This window comes from Raphanus sativus, chromosome 7 (genome assembly GCF_000801105.2).
Source record: "Raphanus sativus cultivar WK10039 chromosome 7, ASM80110v3, whole genome shotgun sequence".
Lineage (NCBI taxonomy): Eukaryota > Viridiplantae > Streptophyta > Magnoliopsida > Brassicales > Brassicaceae > Raphanus > Raphanus sativus.
In genome coordinates, this window is record NC_079517.1 from 16882891 (window position 1) to 16905897 (window position 23007).

Here is a 23007-nt window from a genome sequence, read left to right on the forward strand (position 1 = left end):
TTATACTTTAACAGCTTAACTCGTGGTTTAGAAACTCGAAATCTTTATTTATAAAGAACTCAAAGTTGTTAATGATAACATGTGTTAGTTAAATAACTAATATAGTTTCATTGGGACTTTATGACGAATGCATGATTTGAAAATGAGAATGATATACATTTAAATAGTGAGTCGTTAATTATTATGTCATATTGTCGAGCGTTAATAATACAGCTTGAACATTATAATGATCGATGAACATACAAATTACAAAACATAAACGTAATAAACTACTTACACTAGGCATAAGATATTATTAAGGGCACTATACAACATATTGGAAATCAAACTTGTTTTTAATAATTAAAAATTGTTTGTTCTTGCCAACATAAATAAATTTAATCGCACGGTTCCGATATGTTGTTCACAGTTTCTAAGAAAATTCGTGGTAATGAAAGCACCTCGATGATATAACATCGATCATGCTAACATATTGTCTATTCCATAACAAAGAAAATAACATTATACAACCAAAGCACACAACAAAATTAAATAACATTACTATCAATAACTATTCAAGTGGTCACATATAACTATGGACAACTCTCTCGAATAGTTTCTTTAAGTTTTTATCCCAAAAATAGATTTCAAAAAATAAAATGATCAAAATAAATTTTTTTTTAATTTTTGAAATTTGAAACTTCATACCTAAAACATACCCTGTAATTCTAAACTATAAATCTAAATTAGTTAACTCAATGAGTATAAATATGGGTCCCTATAAATATATATATTTTATTACTTTCTCAAAAAAAAAAAATATTTTATCTTTTAATGGTCATTTTTTTCCTTAAATGCTATTTTTGTAAAACTAAACTAAAAAACTATCTAAAAGAATTTCTATATAACTATTGCAGCTGGACTTCGAACATAATATTGAAATTTCTGGTTGCTTGTGTATGAATGTAAAGTATACATGGTTAATTATTATGTTATTTGTGTGCATCAGTTTTGTATTAATTAGTTTATCATGCGTTTATATCTTAAACCAGAAAACAAAAACAGAAAAGTTATTATTGAGCATTGTCATTACGAGAGACGGTTTATTTCCCAAGACAAACTACAAACCTCCATGTGAGTTTCCACCACTATTGTAACTCTGTCTTAAAACAAAATGTGAATCGCATTAAAATATTATGTGCGTGTCTTTTTGTTAGTTTTATTTTAGCCTTTGGGATACAAATTGCCACTTGCTTATTCAATATTTAGGGTTGATGAAAAAGAAGGGAGACCACTAACGTGCCACTTGTGTAGATTTCAAGATATATAATATATATACTACAGTATATTTCTTCTAAATTTATATATTTGCGGTGAGTCCCTTATACACCATTTATATTTTAATAATGGAAAGTTAATTATACAATTTTCTTTGTATTTTTAATTTTAGAAATGAAATATGATTTGGTAAAATCAATAAGAACAGGGCATACATATTCATATCGATATTATTATGTTTGGATTTGTATGTTGATGACAGAAAATATAACAAATACAGAAATACAATAATGGTTTATTTGGTTAAGACAGCGACCAACACAACAACACAAGATGATCATCATCGATTAATACGTAACGAAAAATTAATTAGTATTGCTAAAATCTAGGGTTAGTTGACATATAAAATTGTAGGATGCATTATTACACACATTCTTCCTCTAATCATTTGGTAATGACGAAGAGTTCCTATAATACACTCCTTATAATCTCAAGTTCATTTATCATCTGTCGAATTAACTAATCACGTCTATTAATATCTCTATCGGCAGACAAGACAACTATATGCTGTTTTCCAAGCTTATTTATTTCTAAATCATCCAAATGAATGAATAGACACGAATATAAACGAAAACGCAAAAGAATTTGTATGATTTTCTATCAATTCATCTACATACGTTACAAGGGTCAAAAATTCCAAAGGAGCGAGCGGTGCACCATTGGACTACTTGCAAATTTTACTAATTTAACGGCCAAAATATTGTTTATCAAAATAAAGGCCGTAAGCTCGAGCTTCTTTCGCTTATCCTCAGGGCAGCCTCTGCGTACTTAGTATATCGGGCATGGCATATTATAGTATTTAAGTTAAAGCAAACCAACTACAAGCCCATTTGCAACTTGATTTGGTCCATCAAAGGTCAGTAGTAATCCGTATTATTTGAGGCCATTGAGAAAGAATGAGAAAACGCTAATGGAGTAGTGGATTTCTCATTCTTTCAATTACATAGAGCGAGCGACCCGGAGGTAATAGAAAGAAGGAGAAAACGCTAATGAAGACGTGCAATCCACTACAAAAAGAAAAGTCTGAGAAAGAACAACAATAAAATTTAATTTGGTATATGCTTTGATTAAACAAATCTTGTACTATTGACGTTATATTACGTAGTTGTAATAATAATATTAAAAAGAAGAAAATTGGAAAAAACGAATGATTTTGTTTGGGGAACAAGCTAAACTTACGTGTCTCGTTACTCGACACGTCAGCGAATATATAATGGCATATAGGTAAGAGTCCACGGTAGTTAATCATTATTATCCAATCATAGAAGTAACAAGAAAGAAACAGGTTGCGTTTGTGACTTTCTCCACAAGAATCAAACATCTTCTTCTTCTTCTTCTTTCATTCCATCAATCTCTCTGTAAGTTTCCCAATTGATTTGATCTTGTTGCATACTCTGTTCGATATCTCCACAATTTATATTTTCTGTTCGTATTGATTATCAGAAGTAAAGATGAATAAAGGCAGCAGCTTTAAGCTTGATAACGATTTCGGTTAGTCTTTCTTTCCTTATTCGATCTTGTGCTCTTAAAGTTATAAGCACATACATGAGAGATGGTGTTCATATATGTTTATGTGCAGAAAAGAGGAAAGCTGAAGCAGGAAGGATCATAGAGAAGTACCCTGATAGAATACCGGTATGGTCTCTTCCTTTAAGGGTTTATTATGCCTTTATATCTATGTCTGTATTAAATTGCACCAACATGATCATGAATCTTGGATTTGTATGTTGCTGATCTCAAATTTTTGACTTTGTGGCATTCATGTTTTTTTTTAATATAAATGTTGCTGATCACAAGCTTCTCTTCTTGTTCTTTTCCTCCGCTAATAGATAAAAGAGTCAGAACTAGATTAAATTCAGACAATCGAACATTAGATATGTCTGATAATCCTATACTGCTTCAACCCTTTGTTTCTGCTTGAATATTTTGTTTACTTATCTTATACGTTATAATGATCACTCGGGATCATGTGTTCTGTATATTGCTGATCACAAGTTTCTGACTTTGTGGCATTTATGTTGTTGTATGTTGCTGATCACAAGTTTCTCTTCTTTTTCTTTTTGTCTGCTAATAGATAAAAGAATGAGAACTAGATTACACATTCAAACAACAGAACATTAGATTTGTCTGAGAATCTAATCCTGTTTCTGCTTCAAGATTTTGTTTACATTGTATTGATCACTCAATGAATGGTGTGCATTTTGTTGCAGGTGATTGTGGAAAAGGCTGAGAAAAGTGATATCCCAGACATTGACAAGAAAAAGTCAGTAATGACTTTTGTTCCCATCTTAACTTCGAGATTTGTAGTTTTATAAAATGGAGTTTCTGAATGGTTTATATTTTGATTTGTTGCAGATACCTTGTGCCATCAGACCTAACAGTTGGGCAATTTGTGTATGTGATTCGGAAGAGAATCAAACTAAGTGCAGAAAAAGCTATCTTCATATTCGTAGATAATGTCCTTCCTCCTACAGGAGAGATTATGTCAAGCGTCTATGAGGAGAAGAAAGACCAAGATGGCTTCCTATACATCACTTACAGTGGCGAGAACACATTTGGTGCTTCCTCAATCTAAACCCCACTGATGTTCCCCTTTTTCAATTTGTGTATATAGTTCTAATAATAATTTATGGTCTATCTATGTTCTTGCACTTTGTTAAAATGTATAAAGACTAATATTGAAACATCCTCGTAATTCGCTTTATTATCTTATGGTATATTTTAAATAATTATCTTGTAAATAAAAGTAATTCTGTGTGCTTGTCATGTTTTAGTATATTTTAAACTAGTGGTTTGTCCGCGCTACGCGCAGAGCTGTTGTTTATTTTGTTTTCAAATATTTGTTTTTTGTATATTTTTTTACTTTGAAAATTAGTATTTATACTTAATTCTTCATGAAATCTGAAGCCAACATTTTGCTATCCATGCTGATGATGAAGTCATTCTAAATATATTGTTTTAATTGTGAGATTTTCATTTTATAATTATGTTGTATGTATATTGTTTTAATTGTAATGTATATGAGATTCAGGGTCGAACGGAATGATTAGTGGATAAAATGAAGATAGATATGTGTCTTGATTTTCAGTGTGGAATGAACTATATTTTTGTATTGTTGTAATGTGTGTTTAGTTGATGTAGACATTTTGGTGTGATGGATGGTCGGTAAAAAGTTTTAGTTCTACGTAGAATCGTTAAGCATATTTTTTTATCAATGCTATAATGTCTATTAGGTGTAGTAGTGAAGATTTATTGGAAGGAAACGGTGAATTGTATATTATAGCCTCAGCATTTGAAGTTTAAATTTAGACATTTAGTATTATTTTACGTTTGAAATGTATTTGTTTTATGTTATTGTTATGAGAAAGTAACGAAAAGTCTATATTTATGGGGATATATATTTAAAAAAAAATCATTGTAGAAAACAGTACATAAATGAAACTGAAATTTAGACATAACAAACCTCATATTAATTTAGTTTAAGCTGGAACCAAAGATTACTTTCTTTACATACCGGACAACTTATGTTTGTATGAAGCCATTGATCAATGCATAGAAAATGAAGATAATGGCCGTAAGTAAGAGAGAAAATATCATTTAGATAGTCGTAATTTCTGAAGCATGTAGTGCATATATCATTTTTACTCTTTCATAGTTGGAGGTCTATTAGTTCTCTTTAGGTCGATGATGATTAGATCGACGTCAAGTCTTGCAGTCGCGTTTCGGTTATAGTCTTTAATGGTTTGAGTAACTTCTAGATAATTAGCTAAGATGTTGTCGCTTTCTCTTAGTATATTCATCATATATTGGGTAGTCTCTTGAATAAGGAAGGTTGAGTCGGATTGGTGAATGTTATGGTATGTTAACATGAATTTCATACTCTCAGTTTTTGAGTCATTAAAATTACTTTGGTTGTCAATAATATATGGTAGCTGGAAATCTATGACGGATCGTTGTGTGTTGGGCATGTGGATGTAAATTTGGAGTGTTTGCCGTAGATTTGCTCCTGTTTTTTTTTTGGTGTGAGAAGTGATGAGAAAAACAGGTTCGTTATTCATGTTTGTGTTCATTGTTTGAGTATAAGGTGTTATAGATATGTTTTATAGATGGTGAGTATTTAGGATTATTTTATTGAATTGACTGCATGTTAGGTTCGGTTCTAAGGACCATTTATTCAGGGGTATTAAATATTTGGAGTTAATAGTTTGTTATGAATTTACTGTTTTGTTTACGTTGAGCTGTTACTTCTTATGAAGACTATGTATTATTATATTTAGTCTCGCTGTTAGATCTATTATATGCAGTGTTTATTTAATGAGATGTTCGTAATGTAAGGTCTATATATTGCATTGAAGCTTAATAATAATATAACCTTAACTTTGATTTATTAAGTACTCTTTTGCATAATTCTCGCCGCCATCTCCGAGTATCGATGGCTGTCTTCAGCCAGAATAATACAACTTTTAAATTTTAGTTGCTATAGTCATATACTGGGAATTAAGGATAAGTGTCGATTGTAGTCCAGTTTTGTTTTTTTAGATGAGCCGAAATATTATTGTTTATAATAGTATAAACATAATCGTATAAATAATGAAAACAAATATTATTATGTGTTATAAATATACAAAAATCCCAGCATTCCGCAAGTTAGAAACAAAAAAAGAAGAAGAAGCTGCGAGTTAGAAACAAAAAGAAAAGAAGTCATCTATTTAATCGACACATGTCGCAAAATGGAGATATGAGGGATGAAGTGGCGTATTGTAGAGTCTTTCTCTTTTACTTTATTATTATAGATTCTTCTATATAAACCATGCCCTATCTCTCCTTCACATGTATCACATAACATTCCTCAAAATATGGAGTAGGGTTGGAGATGCTCTAGAACTGTTGCAGTTACAGCTTTTTTTCTCACACTTATATTAATCTTCTTTTCTTCATTTTTTTTTAACTTCCACAAAATGTCCACCAACTGAAGGACTCGGCAGTTAAACCCACTTGTCCTAATGACACACTTAAGCTTGGTGTTTGCGCAGACCTATTGAGTTTAGTTAATTAGCCTTGTTTTTTTGTCAATCACGGCGTCAGCGTCTGTGACTAAAAACACATCAGTAACTGAATCAAATAACAGAGTAAAATAGAGATGGCGGAGGTTTTTGTTGACGCTGGGTAAAGAAGTTAGAGATAATAAATGAGACGCAGCATCGGCGTCCAGCCGCTAATTTTTAGGACGTCTATGAAAACACGGACACGATCAGTAGCACAGTCGCCGGTAGCAACCTAAGCAGCCCTGGGACGGGAACGTATACAGGAAACGAAGATGGGAATAGGGATGGGAAATGACAAGCTTAAAAATTTTAGATACGGAAAAGATGAGGAACCTCTATTGTTTCTAAGAAGATGCATAGAGGGAGAACAAACTCAGCAGCTAAAAAAGGTAGGAATAGTTTGGGTGATGGTCTCCCTAGTAAGTGCTGGTATTCAAACGAGGAACACAACTTTCCGGACATGTGTCCAAACTCTCTCTAACATGACACGTTCAATGTTTTATATTTGCTAAAGCTACACGTATTGAAGTGTCTTGGAACTCTTATCTATACTATTAAAACAGGATTTTATTGTCCTTTTTACTAAAAATACCATTTTCTTTATTAACATTGCATATTTTATTAAGGGCAATCAAGTAATATTAATAACACATTTATATTTGGTTATTTTTTCTGATCTAGCCCACATCCTACATGAGATCTCTCTTGGGCCATTTGGGCTGATTAAAAAAATCAGATTCAACTCTTATTTTTTTCTCCAAATTCAAATAATTTCTTTTCAATCATTCTTAATATTTTGATAATAACAAAAATTAATCACTTCGGATACATATCGGTTCTTTCGGATATCGGGTTTTTCGGGTTTTGAAATTAAACTTCATTCGGGTATTATAAAATTTCGGATCGGATTCGAGTCGGGTCTTTCCGGGTCCGGGTGGATTCGGTTCTCATACATAAGAACCTGAAAAAATAACCAATTAACCAAAGTATCTAAACGGGTTCGGTTATTTGTACTCAAAGTAACCAAAGTATCCGATTCAGTTCAAATTTTTGTATCTAAATTATTCAATAGTAACTAAAAATATCCATTTTATATAGTTTTTTTTGGGTGAACTTTTATCCAAACTATCATATTTTATCCAAAATATTCAAAGTATCGAAAATAACTACTATAGCTAAATTATAATATTAATTTAAAATATTAAAATAATTATAAATATAATTATAACATATATTTTTAGATATATATTCACATTTCAGATATCTTCAGGTACTAATTCGGTTTTCAGATCGGCTCGGGTTCGGGACCGATTCTTCGGATATAATAATTTAGAACTCATTCGGATATTTACCCCGGGTCTGATCGGGTTTGGAACTCTGATTTTCGGATCGGTTTCAGGTTGGTTCTTCGGATTTAGATATTGTGTTCAGGCCTATACTCATTTAAAATAAAACACGAAAAAGAAAGATAAAAAACTTAAATCTTTTATAAAAAAACAAATATATGAAAATATGACATTTACTAAATATTTGTCAATTTTAAAAAAATAAAGGAAAAGCGCGGGTCAAAATCTAGTATGGATTAAATATAAAGCATCACAAACATGATTTCCAAACAAAGCTGACGAATGTGCATAGAGAGAGAACAACCCCAGCAGACCTCAAACAAGAGCTATGAGCAGAAGAAAAGGGATCAAGAAAGGGAGGGTAACAACACAAGTGGTGGCTAAAAATAGAAGCAGAGTGCCGCAAGTTTTCTTAGGAGAATGAAAAGAGCTTCTTCGTCTGAAACCGTGCTAGAGACGGTGAAGCCTGATTACTCTGATGGAAAGAGAGGAGAATTAACACTAAGCATGATGCAGGAAAGCCATCTGCTATTAAGGCATTAGAGTTTTTAACCAAGCAATCTCTCTGTATATTGTACTTTGTAGATGGATGAAGTGTCGAGCTGGATAGATTTCAGAGAAGTACTACACAAAACTGTTATCATCTCCTTTACTATAAGTCAAACTCTAAGCTGTAAAATCTGATCTTAAACTCTGATTGACCGCAGGTTCCTACCGATGATATTATATGGAGAGATAGAGAAGCCCCAAGCTTTAAAACGCCTAATAGATTGGGTGCAGAAAAATGATGAGTAGCACCAATACCGCAGGTTCCTCTTCCTCTGCCTTCTTCCAGTATCATTCAAAATACACATAAGACATACATTTATATCATTCAAATTTATGTTATAAGTTTGAGGTTTAGATTTTTAAAATATATTTAGGGTTTAGGGTTTTGTTTTTTTTTTAAATTGCAAAATATGTTAAGGGTTTGTAATATTTTGTAATGCTATTTAATTAAAATTTTATATATAACTCTTATATTCCATAAATTATCCAAAAATACATAATTATTTAAAGCATAACTTATCCAAGATATACATTCCACGTCTAAAACTCAACCCACTACATAATTTCAAAACTTGCAAAACCACTTTGCCAATAGTCTCCATCAGCTCCTCCATGTTTTGTTCTGTGTTGTCTGTATAATTTTTCTGAGCCAATTAACTGAGAACCTCAGCATGTTGCATCAAAACTGTCACCTTTGGATCATCCTTCTTGGTTACCTTATAATTTCTCTTCAGCTGCAGTCGCCGAGATTTCATGTCGTCAATGATTGCTCGGACCTTCTCGTGCTCTCTGCTCCACCAAGCAGCTATCTCCTGTCCTCACTGACTTTCCTCAAGAACTGCTCAAGCTTCTTCCTGTGAGTCCGCTTCTCATTCTCGAAAATGTGAGTGTGTGCTTCCTCTAGCTCCGCCTCAAGGGAAGGTACCAATGACACAGGGTTCACTTGTTGATCTACACGCTTCTCTGGTGTAGTTCCATTGTATCCATAAAGACAAGATCTGGCCACTTCCATCACCGAGGGAGTAAATGGCATTGAAGGCTCAAGCTAACAACAACAAAAAAATAGACTCTGAAGTCAAGAAATCAAAAAGAATTTACAATAAATAATTAAAACAACAAAAAGACCTTAAGGAATCGAACAAGAAAAGCCAAACAGAGAGAAACATGGACTATGCATAGCTGTAACGTTGAATATATCCATGGATCAAGATAACAGTTATATTAAGACTTCACATCTAAGACATATCCTTGTCATCTTATCAGCCTGCAACATATCCTTGACAGCTTTAAGATAGATCAAGGCATCACCTGTTGTTAAGATAAAGAGCTTACATTTTCAAACAACAAAAGAGAGCAAAAACATATCCTTGAAATCTCATCAGCCTGCAATTCGATCCCATTTTGGTTATCTTGCTCTTGATATGAAACATGAACTCAAAGCAAAAGACAACCTGAGAAACTCAACGATGAGTTTTATATCCGTTCCAGTGACCTGTAAACTCATCAAAGTTAGCTACTTTATGTACACACCTCTCCACACACAGCCTTAAAGAACATGTTTATGTCCTTTGCAGTTGATGTAAGTAAGACAGAGAATCCAAGTAGTACCTGCGATTTCAGAACATGGCGTAAGAGATTATTCAAACTATCGCTCTAGTCATTCCAAAAAGAGAATGATAAAGTCCAAACTCACCCATGGTAAATAAGATGCTGTAAAAGTGAAAAGGCCAAGGAAACTCATGTGAATGTAAGGATTATGTTTTGCTCCATACATACACCTGCAGAACCGATGAAAAGGCCAAGGAAACTCATCCCTCTTTGTTTTCACCTGAAAAACAAAATTAAGGATTCAATTGACGGAAACAGATTTATGATTTTACTAAAATCTGAGGCAAATCAGATCTAAAACTGGATAAATCATGGATACCTTGAGAAAAGCTAGAAGAAGATCTAGTTTTGGTGGTGATAGTAACTGGTAGAGCGTAGCTGAACAGCTTGTTCGTCTTCTTCTTCAACTTCTATAGACTGGCAGAGCGTCCCTGACAACAAACCTAGACGGCGTCGAGAACTTTGAAATTCATAAGCATTTATCAATAACTGACATCCTCTGCAACCTTATCTCTTCAAGCCATGGTGGTGAAGAGCGACAGAGGAAGGCACTATTAGGGTTTGGTTCTCAGCTTAGTGTCTTCGATTGGCATGGAATTTAGGTTCATAAGTTTTGATTTTGAACAAGGTTTATGATTAAAGAAGATGATGGAAGAGCATCGATAGAATGAAATAAGGAAAAAAAAATTCAGCTTTAGAGATGAGAGAAGGGAAAAAAAACAGAGGGAATAATCAATTTTTTTTCTAAGTGTTGGCGGACAAAAAAAAAATTTCCCCACCAAAGTGTTATCTTAAACAAAATTTGTGATTTTTGTGTTCCCGCTTGATAGATTTTTTTCCTAGTGCAAATTCAATGCTACGAAAGAGTTGTGTTCCGATTTTGACACTTTTAATAGCAGTTCGTGAATTCGTACTACCGCGAACTGCTACCAATATTCATATTTCTCGTAGTGGTACTTGTACAACACGACGATGATTCCAGTAACTTATTTTGTAAAATGGTTGCCTTACTTTCCTTGTTAGCAACTACTTAGATTCTATTGAAGATTGGATTTGGTGAAAAGCTCATCTCCTCCTTGAAACCTTCTCTATTTGCATGAGGGTTCGATTCTGACCAGCTGATACTTTTCCTGCATCAGCTTTTTGACGCTTACTGTCACTTCTCCTCTATTCAGTATTGATTTTCGATGATGTAAATATAAAAATTTTATACCAACAAATCAACGTTAGCGTTATTCATCTTCCATATATATTTGAAATCCATCTTCCATATAATTCTAGCCAGTTTCTTTTGACTACATTACACAGACACTTTCTTAAAGGATATACCTACTTGTTATTTCTTTTAAATTCTCATTTATTCTGTTCATTCACAGCTTAATTTTAATTATCTGAGAAATTTGATAATTTATGATTTTTCAAAGATATGGATCTTAAAAACAGAAAACTATATAGTAATTTATCATCAAAGATTTGTTCACGATAAAATAAGTAAGAAAGCTTCGATATGAGCCAAATGATCACATATTAGAAGTAGAAAATCAAAGAAATGTTTTTAAAACAAAGGAGATATCACAATATCACATATTGGAAGTAAAAAGCTTACAGTACTTAACTAAATAGATATCAAGCTTGGAATAAAAGTAATAACTTGGTTGAAGTAATCCAGTCCGGAGAACGCAAAACGATGCGACTCTTTTATCTTGTACCAGTAAAGAAGGTTGGTTGATAATCGGGTGAAGATATAGTAACCTTGTTTTGTCAAAAACCGTGACCGGTGATATTGGAAAACCATGATATTCGCCATATAAGCGAACAATCAGTGTTAGATTTATACTGTAAGTCATCTCCCATACCTTAAGTGAATTCAGTGACCATATATCCTGAATGTTGTTGCTTTTCATCTCGGATACGCAGGGACGATTATGCAGACTGCACATGATAACTCGATGAGGATCTGCATGAGCAATTGGAATTTCTGACCAGGCTCGTCTCAAACATAAAATGGCTTGTGCTACAAAATTTGTGAGACCCATTCCTTCATACAGTTTTGTAAAACAAAAATCGGGTCCTAATCTAAACTAAGAAAAAGTCAAAATTGGAAATGGGTCATGTGCAAATGCACCTCCAGCACATGGCCAGAGCCGGGCTTGTTTCTGACATTACTTGAAAAACCTTAGTGTGAAGATCAAAACATATCATCTTTGTTTTCCCGTTAAGATGAGCAGTAAAACCAGTGAATTGATCAATCTAAATGTACTGGGTGAGATTTGAAATCATCACATATCAGGTGTGGAGAGCCAATCACATGTCTCCATGTACAAGTGGTAAAATCAAAAACCTCCCAAGTAGTAGTTTGACCATCTAGGTCTGGTTCTAAAAGATTGTATAACCATATAAGTATGTATTTGCTTGTCATAGCTTCTTTACCAAAACCTAGAAACGGTCGTCTGGAAATACCTATAGTAGTTACTATAGAGAAGCCAAAAACAAAACCAAAAGTTAGCAAAAAAGGAATTAATCAAAGCAATAATATCGATAATATAAAAAATACAATTAAAAGTGATAATTTACTATCTATATTGTTGATTAGTTGAATCATAGCTCGAGGAAGAAGTCGACACCATCTAGTGGCTGGATTGAAGACATACACCACTTGTTCAAAATCGTAGATGCAAACAAGACCATCACAGCTTTGAGTAACTTTAAGACTGGTTTGACTTGGTTTGGAGATATAGTTGACCTTAAATGGATCGTGTAACTCCAAAGTTCTTAGCCAATGATAAGGATTAGATTCACGGTGAAGTTGATCACCGGCTATGGTATATGTGGATCTCGTGACTGCGCTCTGATCAGATTGATCAGATGTCTCGATGCAAAGTTTGTACATTCTCTAATACAATATAGAGTTTCACTTTCTATCTCTGCTAGGTCATAAACAAACAACTGTATTCTTGTAAAGAAAAACACTAGTGTCTAAAGGAGAGGATAGTAGTGTAAAGAAGGCAGGTTCTTATGATGCTGTTGATTTAAAAAAATATAAAATATCCATATTTGTATCCAAAGTACAGGAATTCATCATAATTTTTTATTTGAAAGTATTTTATACAAATATTTGATGCACACGAAACTTGCTTTGGTTTCGTTGCGAGTGCAATCAGTTTGAAATGTTATTCAGTTTCAATCTTCTGAAATCAATCTTCTCTAATTTGGTAGTTTTGGGCCAGTTTTCTGTCTTACCATTTTAAAAAGATAAAAATAAACTCTTGTCGTTAAAACATACCTAAGAAGTAGGGCTGGCCAAAAAATCCGAACCCGAAAAACCAAACCGAACCCGATCCGGAAAAATAGTACCGAACTCGAACCGAAATTGATTAAATATCCGAACGGGTTCAAAATTTCGGTATTTAAAGAACCGAAACCGAACCCGATCCAAACCGAAATATTTTGGGTACCCGAATGTATCCGAAATACATTTATATACTTAAATATATACATTACTTTATATATAATGTATATTAAAAATATTAAAATATATAAGATACCTTTAAGTTTTCCAAAATACTCGGAAAATATATGTAAATAGTCAAAAGTAAATGTTTAAAATAACTAAAGTATACTGAAAACACCAAAATGGTTAAATATCTATTGATTCTTTATTCAAAGAAAACCAATTTATATGTTAAATTAAGGTATTTTGACATCTATTATATTAAAAGAGAAGTCATGACTTCTTTCATGTGTGATTTTTTTTAATTTGGACCACCTTTTAGAAAGTTGTTTCAATGAATTATTGTATGCATATGTGAAATATTTTAATTATTCAAAAAACCTAAATAGATATTCCTATATTTTCTCTGAATTACATCAGAAAAAATCTTTTCATATCTTTTTATTTACAACATAAATATATATTTCATTTTTCAATAAAACAAACATTCTAAAATATGTAAATTACTTTTGTATTTATTTAAAATATAAATGTATGTTTCATAATTATTTTAAATATAATTATATATTTCATTTTTACTAAAATAAACCTTTTAAGTATTTAATTAATTATGTAACTATATTAAATGTATGTACAATTTTGTATTAAATTTGTGATATTGATTTAACTAATATTTTTCAGCTAAATCTTTGATCTCTAAAATTTTATTATGTTAATTCAGAATTTTATATGTACCGGTGAAAATATGCTATTGATATGAATGATTAAAAAATTATAATTCATGTGAATATTTTGTTTCCACTGTTTTTATTATCAAATGTAGTTGTAGGTTTAAGTGTTAATTATATAATATGATGTATGATAGATGAAGAATTGCAAATAAAAATTTTAACATTGAAAAATTTACTGTAAATAATCCAAACTTTTCGGTGTAGAAAAATCTAAATAACCAATAGACAATATAAGAAGGGCTTTTTATATATTAAATGACCAATAGACAATATATTAAATAACCAACCTCAAAAACATAGATAATAAAGAAAAAAGTTAGATTTAAAATGACAAAATAAACACAATGTATTATGTTTAATAATTTAAATGAAGCGCTTTTTATAAATTACATTTAATATAGGTTATTCAGTCAAAGATTTAATTCATACAAATAATCCGGTTAACGTATATGTATGACCAAAACCTAAAATACAAGTACAATCTCAAAGAAGTTAATATTAAAGTGAACAGAATTTATCGTAGATATTACATAATGTAATGTAAGGTTTTAGTTAGTGTTCATGTTTTAATAAAAATGATATCACTAATAATTTAAAATAATAAATTAAATTATTGCATGCACTATGAAATTTTTGTGTTTGAAAATATCCATTCTATTAAACCATTAGCAATATGGTAAATATTAAAATTATATACCACTAATCATGTAAATCAAATATTTATATGTATAAAATAAAAATAATCACCCGCACGGTTGTGCGGGTCAAAATCTAGTATATGTTATGAAAATTTATATGTAATATATTATCTTTCTTATAGATTTTGAAAATTTAAGTATATAATGAATTTTGAAAATTTAAAAACATTTTAAATGGGTTATCCGAACCCGAACCGAACCCGCAAAGATCAGAACCGAACCCGAACCAAAATTTAGAAATATCCGAATGGAGCTGAAATCTTTGACCCCGAAAACCCGAAACCCGAATGGACTAAACCGAAACCCGAATGGGTACCCGAATGCCCAGTCCTAATAAGAAGGAATGAAACGTGATGAGCAAGTATCTTTAAATTTAATCAGTTTGAAGTGAAGTCAAACTTATTTTTGTCGGTTTGATGACTTCTCTCTTTAACTCTCAAGTATTAAGCTCACTACTCACGACGTCTCAAACCAGAAGGCATGCCGAAATAGAAGGTTACAAATATGTTCTCATCGAATATTCTATATTGACTTTCTTTAGGGGATATTCCATATGCTCTTCTAGAATATTGTTACTCATATCACGATCTGGTACAAACCAGCAGGAAAGAAAGTTATATTAATGAAATAAAATCGCTTATTTTGATCCAAACTACCACATATATTAAATAATCAATACATTTATACTATTAAAGCAAAATATCTACTAAGATATATATTAACGCAAAATATCTACTAAGTTTTTACCACTGTTTTCTAGAATTATTTACACTATTATGACAATCTATTATTTTGATTTTTTAATAATTTTCGGCCAATAAATTCAACCCATCAAAAACAAGTTAAATAGCCAAGAAATGCCGGGCAAATATTTCATCTCAACAATTACATAATCTTATTTGACCAAAAAAAACAATTACATAATCTTAATATTCACTAAGATGTAGCAATGAATATCTAAGTATATTTTCAAATCTACACTATTAAATTATGGTGGATGATTTGAACCGTAATTAATATAAAATTTCTTAAACTATTAAAACGGAATATTCAAATCATGTGTGATACGGAAATAATCCAACATATATATTGAAAAATAATAATTAGTAGTACACAAATAAGTAAATTTGTCTCGAAATTTGCTGCAAATATTTTTTCTACCAGCCTATTAGTTACTATAAATATCGTGATATTTGAGCCAAATTGTAAAACAAAACGCATAGTCCAGAAATAAGAAATCCAATATACATATTTGATATTTCTCATAATAAACTAAATATTGCAAAATAATTAGTAAGCAAATAAGTAAATTTTTGATCTAGAAATTCACAGCATATTATTAGTAAGCAAATACTAAACATTCAAATTATGTGGGATACAGAAATTCCAATATATATTTCTCATAATAAACTAAAAATTTCAAAATACTAACTATTAGTAAACAAATAAGTAAATTTGATCTAAATATTAGCAGAAAATATATTTTCTATCAGCTGTTAGTTACTATAAATATCGTCATATTCGAGCCAAATTGTAAAACAAAAACATTGTCCATGAATAGGAAATCCAATATATATTTCTCATAATAAACTTAATATTGAAAAATACTTATTATTTAGTAAACAAATAAGTAAATTTTGATCTAGAAATTCGCATAAAATATTTTTTTCAACCAGCCTATTAGTTACTATAAATATCGTCATATTCAAGCCAAATTGTAAAACAAAATACATCGTCCATAAAAATAATATAATTTATTATTTATAAATTGTAATAATTTATATAGCATATTTAGAAACTGTAATAATATCAATACTATTAAAATAGAAGGACAAAGTTGGATCTAACTTACTTGTAGGTAAAACGTTTTTAAAAAATATATAATATAATTAATATTTTACAATATTATCCTTAATCCTAATGCATTTATGGCAACCACCATAAATTATTGCGTTATTTATGGTAAGAATTGATACCAAATATAATTTACGGTAATAATTTAAATGAGACAATTGTCAGTGATTTCTTTTATAAAATGATATTATTTATAGGAACAAACATTAATATTTTCAAATATGAACTTATTTAAGCAGAAAATGTTTTTTAAACTAGGTGTTAAATACATATTAATTTTGCCGCAACCATTTTTTATATAATTAGTAACAAATAAATATTTTGAAATATTTTTTATATGATCCGATATCTATAAAATTATTCCTCAAACAGTATAAATGACAAAAACAAACTAATATTGTTACATAAATAACTTTGGTTTTCTATAATATCATTTTATTCATTTTTGAATAGTAAAAAAAAATCATCAAAGTACAAAAATTATAAATCCAATAGTTTTTTCTATTTTATGTAGAATTAAAAGTATAGAAAATTTTAATTTTAGAAGTATTACCAATTTTCTTCTGGATTTTTGTAAGGGTCAACAAGAGTTAGGTTACAATCGAATATTTTTTTTTAGATTTTACTGTATTTTATCAGATTTTTTAATTAACGAAATTTTCATTATATTTGAATTGAACTATATACGGATTACTTGGTTTACCAGCTCTACTGCGGATCATATGAAAACACTGAATCTATTTTTAACATAAATAGGTAGATCAGATTTTTAAAATAGTACTTAATATCAACTAATATTTTTGTGTAAAATCAAATTATCACTTTGAAAGTACGGATCAAAATCTAATGAACCATTAAACTATAATAGTATACATAAGAGTGGACTCTCTAAACTACACCTTATTATTATATTGGGGTGGGTTGTAACTAGTGATTTCACCTTTAATTTCTATCTACAACCATTTAAGTTACCAACTATATCTTGACCCGTGCGACCGCACGGGTATTAATTTTCAGTTTTTATTTATTTATACTAAATAGTATATTTGTAATATTTGATCGTTTTATATTGACTAAGCTAGGGATGGATATTTGCATATCCACTCGAATTCGGTTAAAATCTATTCGGGTTTGAAATTTTAAGTTTAAAGATTCTAGCTCTATTCAGGTATTTATAAACTTCGGTTCCGGTTTTATTCGGATCTTTGCGGATTTGATAACCCGTTTAAATTATTTTTAAAATTTTTTAAATTTATATATATTTAAATATCCCTAAATCTTAAAAAAATATAACATGTAAATTTGAGTAATGTAAGTCAAAGTACCTAAATTAAAAATTTAAAATAGGTTTAACTTGAATATTTGGATGAATAATAAATATATATATTTTAAGTATTTTGGTGTTTTGATTATTGTTTATCTACTTTAGATGTTTACTTTCGACTATTTTTTATATTTCAAATATTTTAAACAACTTAAATTAACTTATATCTTGGATATTAACTCGAAAAATAGCTAACATATTGAAGTATATAAATATGATTTAAATACATTCGAATATCTGAAATACTTCGTTCAGATAAGGTTTGGTTATGATTCTCTAGATACCAAAATGGTAAATCCGTTTGGATAGTATCTAGTTTTGGTTCAAATTTGATAATATTTTTTTCGTTCAGATTTGTTAAACGAATAGTTGATATTATAATTTTCATGAATTGTTTGTCCAACAAAAATGTATTTTTTTTTAATTTGACATTGATTTAATTGAAAAGTTAATGAAGTATATTTAATTCAAATTTAATTTTAGAAAACACATTAATGTAAGTGGAAAATACAAAGAATTAAAATAGGAAGTATTATTTAATTGTGTATTTAATTCAAATTTAATTTTGGAAAAGCATTAATCAAAGTGGAAAAGACAGCATTAAAATAGGAAGTATTATTTAATGTCAGTGGCATAGAAGTATAAATAATACTAAAAACTAATGGGCATTCTATATGTGTACTTCTTTTTAATAATATAGATAGTGTTTTAAGTAGTTTTTAAAGCTAAAGCCAATAAAAAAGGGTTGTAGAAGTCTTATTTTCTAAAGCAAGAAAAATATGGCTGCAGGAATCTATTTCCTTTTTTAAAATATTGCTGTACGAATATTTTTTTTTATCATTTCTCTTATTTAATTTCTACGGCTACATTAGATACATCTACATCAAAAAATTATACAGTCTAAATTCTGCAGTAAATTATTTACAGCTAGAGTCCAACCAATCGGTCCCATTATTGATATCATTCAAATTACCTTAAAGAGTGACTTTACTCTCTCAAATAAGAGGTTCTGTTGCAGTACTCAGGGATCAAATTCACAGGGAGCATGGACACACAATAAATTCAATACAGTCATGATTAAACTAGGCAAACAGATTATAAAGCTGCATATAAAGTAAAACAAGGTGAACAAGACAGTTGTTCAGTAGATTGATGAGTTGTTTGATGGAACGATGGTTGCTACACTTAGAGTTTTATTTAGGTTATCAGAACTATAGTCTATAGATGCTTATGGTTGATCCTAGAACTCGAATTCAATAAGAGTAATCTAGCTCTCGCATGCAATTACTAATCAGATGTCTAAGTCTTTGATTCAGCTCTCGCATGCAAACAAGGAGTGAGCGTCGATCGATGCTATGGCCAGAACGTCGATCGAAACTATTTCAGAAAAGCATTAAAACCCTATTCGATAATGTTCAACTAAATTCCTATACCAACTCTCATATGTGTGTTGGTATTTAATCAAGCAAAATTCAGATTCTGTTAATTGATTGTACTCTCGTGCTTCTCAATTGTCCTATGATTCTAAGTTCAAATAATCAGTCACACTCCCGTGTTTTTCTAACTCCTCTAGATCCTAGTATTACAAGACACCCTGGTGTAAATCTATATATAACCTAGCAATCCTATAATTAAGAAGTTCATTCAAAACCCTAGAAAATCTCTAAATCTAGCAGGTGGATCTACTCAAGCATGATATTTGTCACAGAAATCATAGATGAATAGATAGAATAGAAAACAATAATAAAACCAAAACCAGAACCAATGGAGTTCCAAGAGGACTCTTAAAGAGTTCCTCTCTTCTCTCCTAAGATAAAGCTATGAATAATAGAAAGTAAAGAAAGCGTAGAAAATAGAGCCGTCAACAATGGCTTAGAAAACATATAAATAATGTTTAAAGTCGGCCAAGGGTATTTATGTGCTTCAGTCGGTCTTGAAATATACTCGGCCTGCGTTCTCGCATCACCGTTGAAACACCAAGGCTGTGTCGTCGATCGACGTTCCTTCATCTCTTCGACAATTTCTTTTCGCGAGGCAGAGTATCGGGCATAACTTCTGATATAGGATGCTGATTAACCTCAAAACGTTGATATTGGAAAGCTAAATTAAAGTTATATCTTGTGTCAAAATATCATCTCAATCGCACTATGGTAAGGTCTCCATCCATTTTTAAACATCTGACACATATATGCGGTTCTGCATTTCAAAAGGCTCCAAAATCACCAAAATTCTCTAGAACGTATCTGAACATGAAAACACTCTAAAACATACTCAAAACCTATATAATAGACTTTAAACATGACATATACCAGAGATAAAATCTATGGTATGTCAATTATTCCATTTTTTTCTAAACTCCATGTCCATGGGGAATGATAAAAATCATATTATTTTATTTTCATAAGATTATATGCTATATAAATTATTAAAATTTATAAATACTAAATAATATATTATCTATATTATTAAAATTGAAGTACACAATTGTATTGTTTGGAAACAAATATAGTATAATAAATGAGATATGTTTGGAAACATGAATATAAAAATAAATGAGATATGTTTGGAAACATTGATAGTAGAGATGTGTATTTTATTTATTTACACATTTAGCCATTGTATTTTCAGTAAATTAATAACAAATGAGAGTTGGTTAGAAACATAAATAACATATTTAATACTTCTTTTTATTTAAACATTTAGCCATTGTTTTTACAATAAATGAAACAACCTTCTTTCTGTATTTTTATGTACAATTCTGTTACTATATTTACAATTATTTTTATTTACAATTCTTTTTTATTTACAATTCTTTATGGTGAAAATAAAAACACAAACTGAAATATAAATAGTATATTATATAAAACAATTTTTAAAAACAGTATTATTACCTTATTTATTTTAGTCAAATATAAAAAATTTAAGAGTTCAATTTTTTTAAAAATCATAAAATTAATAATAATTCATAAAAATTAATTCAAAAAACAAATTTGAAACATGGATAAAATTATATCAGTTTTAAATATAAAAAATGTACTAATCTAATTACCTAAAAACATTGTTTTGTCTAAAATAATCATAAAATAAAATTTAAATTTTATATACATATTTAAAATCAAAATAATAATTTAAATTTGATTTATATAAAAAAATGATTTAAAATATGCATATATTTCAAAATTTTATTTTTATTAAAATATTTTCCAATAACCATTATTAAAAATGATTTAAATATATATAAGAAAAATACAACAAAAAGATGAATTTCATATACCAACTTAAATTATGGTTTTTATATTTCACATTAAACTTTAAGAATATAATATATGTGATTCTTTATAAAATGGTACATATAAAATACTTATTAATTATATGATTATTTATATGATGGACCAATACAATTAATTATATGATGACATATATATGATACATAATACTTACTAGGACTGGACGTTTAGGTATCTATTCCGGTTTGTTTCGAATCTATTTAGGTTTCGGGTTTCTGGGGTCAAAGATTTGAGTCCTATTCATATATTTGTAAATTTCAGTTCGAATTATGACTAGGGCTGGGTATTCATGTATCCATTCGGGTTCGTTTCGGATCTGTTTGGGTTTTGGGTTTCCGGGGTCAAAGATTTCAGATTCATTCAGATATTTCTAAATTTCAGTTCAAATTATATTCGGATCTTTGGGGCTCCAATTCAGGTTCAGATAACCCATTTAAATTATTTTTTTCTTTATATATTTTGAATTTCTTAAAATCTATAAATAAAAAAATATATTGTATATAAATCTGAATAACATATGTCAGAATACCTAAACTTAATACATAAATTGGTTTGGTTTTAATTTTGGATCAAAAATCAATAATTATTTTAAATATTTTTGGTGTTTTGAGTGTACTTCCACTATGTTAGATATTTATATTTGACTATTTTATATATTTTAAAGTATTTAAACTAACCTAAAAAATATCATATATATTCTGGATGTTTTTATATATAATATAACTAAAAATAATTAATATGTATATAAGTATATAAATCTTTTTCGGATACATTTTGATATCCAAAATACCTCGTTTCGAATTGTTTATGGTTTCGGTTGTCTAGATATCAAAATTTTGAATAATTTGGATATTTAATCAGTTTTGGTTCAGGTTGGGTATTACTCTTTCGGATCGTGATCGGTTCGGTTCTTCAGATTTGATTTTTTTTTCAGCTTTGATATTGACATGGAAAATAAATAGCAATATATTTTTGAAATATATGTGTGGGTCAAAATCTATTTATTTTTATAATATTATAATTATCTAGACAATTTAGAAAATAGTTACCACAATTATAGATATATAGAGTTTACCGCCTAAAATGCTTTTTCGAATATCTTAAGATCTACATTATTTAAAAGAAATATAATTTTACCTTATTCATTTTTCTCAATTAACTTTTCTAATTTTTTTGGAAAAGTGTTTTTCTCTACAAAATTGGCTAGAGCCTATGAAGAAAAAACCATTTTAAATAGTTTATTATTAAACTTCTGTATTATTATGGTTTAAGAGTAATTTCTAGTTAACTATTTATTAACTTTTAAAACCTCATGTATAAATAATGAAATTAAATATATTGATTTAATTGTTTAACATTACTTAAATAAAGAGTTTAAACATATCATTGATCCCATTTTAGTATCTTAATACAAATATCACTCTAGTTTGATGAATTTTAATTGGATTCATTTGCGAAGAAGAACATATGTATAAAATTATCAGTATTATCTTTGTATAATTTGATATTATATACTTAAATAATTAGTATATAGCATACTTTGATCGTAATTTATTAACTTCAGATACGTTAGAGTTCCACGGTATTTAGTTGTATTCGTCAAACAATGTAAGAATAACTAAACTTATAGGTAATTCTAATACTAAACTTTAATGTGGGTTTTACTTAAATATATACTCCCTCCGTTTCTTAAAGAGTGTCGTTGTGACATTTTTCACACAGATTAAGAAAGTTGTTGAAATATATGTAAGTTGTAATTAATTATACCTCTTTGACCAATAGTATTTTAGATAAATA

General features: G+C 29.5%; 1 protein-coding gene, 1 long non-coding RNA gene and 1 pseudogene across 2 annotated transcripts; 1 reads left to right on the plus strand and 2 right to left on the minus strand.

Moving 5' to 3' along the window:
• The first annotated feature begins 2567 nt into the window (after window positions 1-2567).
• LOC108816903 (autophagy-related protein 8e) lies at window positions 2568-4024 on the plus strand. Its single transcript, XM_018589462.2, has 5 exons — window positions 2568-2675; window positions 2761-2808; window positions 2897-2952; window positions 3528-3580; window positions 3673-4024. Exons 2-5 carry the CDS (start codon window positions 2769-2771, stop codon window positions 3890-3892), a joined length of 369 nt encoding a protein of 122 aa, XP_018444964.1. The 5' UTR covers window positions 2568-2675; window positions 2761-2768; the 3' UTR covers window positions 3893-4024.
• A 4680-nt stretch (window positions 4025-8704) lies between these two features.
• LOC108816904 (uncharacterized) lies at window positions 8705-10631 on the minus strand. The gene is made up of 3 exons (XR_001943929.2): window positions 10185-10631; window positions 9951-10085; window positions 8705-9865 (listed from the first exon to the last, which is right to left on the minus strand). It is a non-coding gene; the product is annotated as an uncharacterized LOC108816904 (long non-coding RNA).
• Window positions 10632-11480: 849 nt separating this feature from the next.
• Window positions 11481-22356, minus strand: LOC130498049 (F-box protein At5g10340-like; annotated as a pseudogene).
• Window positions 22357-23007: the final 651 nt, after the last annotated feature.

What these genes read in the sequence shown, in the direction of transcription:
- LOC108816903 (XM_018589462.2), top strand. Translation starts at nt 2,769, where the DNA reads ATGAATAAAGGCAGCAGCTTTAAGCTTGATAACGATTTCG. An exon ending in AGTACCCTGATAGAATACCG is followed by an intron (nt 2,953 to 3,527) that starts GTATGGTCTCTT and finishes ATTTTGTTGCAG; the next exon opens with GTGATTGTGGAAAAGGCTGA. An exon ending in CCAGACATTGACAAGAAAAA is followed by an intron (nt 3,581 to 3,672) that starts GTCAGTAATGAC and finishes GATTTGTTGCAG; the next exon opens with ATACCTTGTGCCATCAGACC.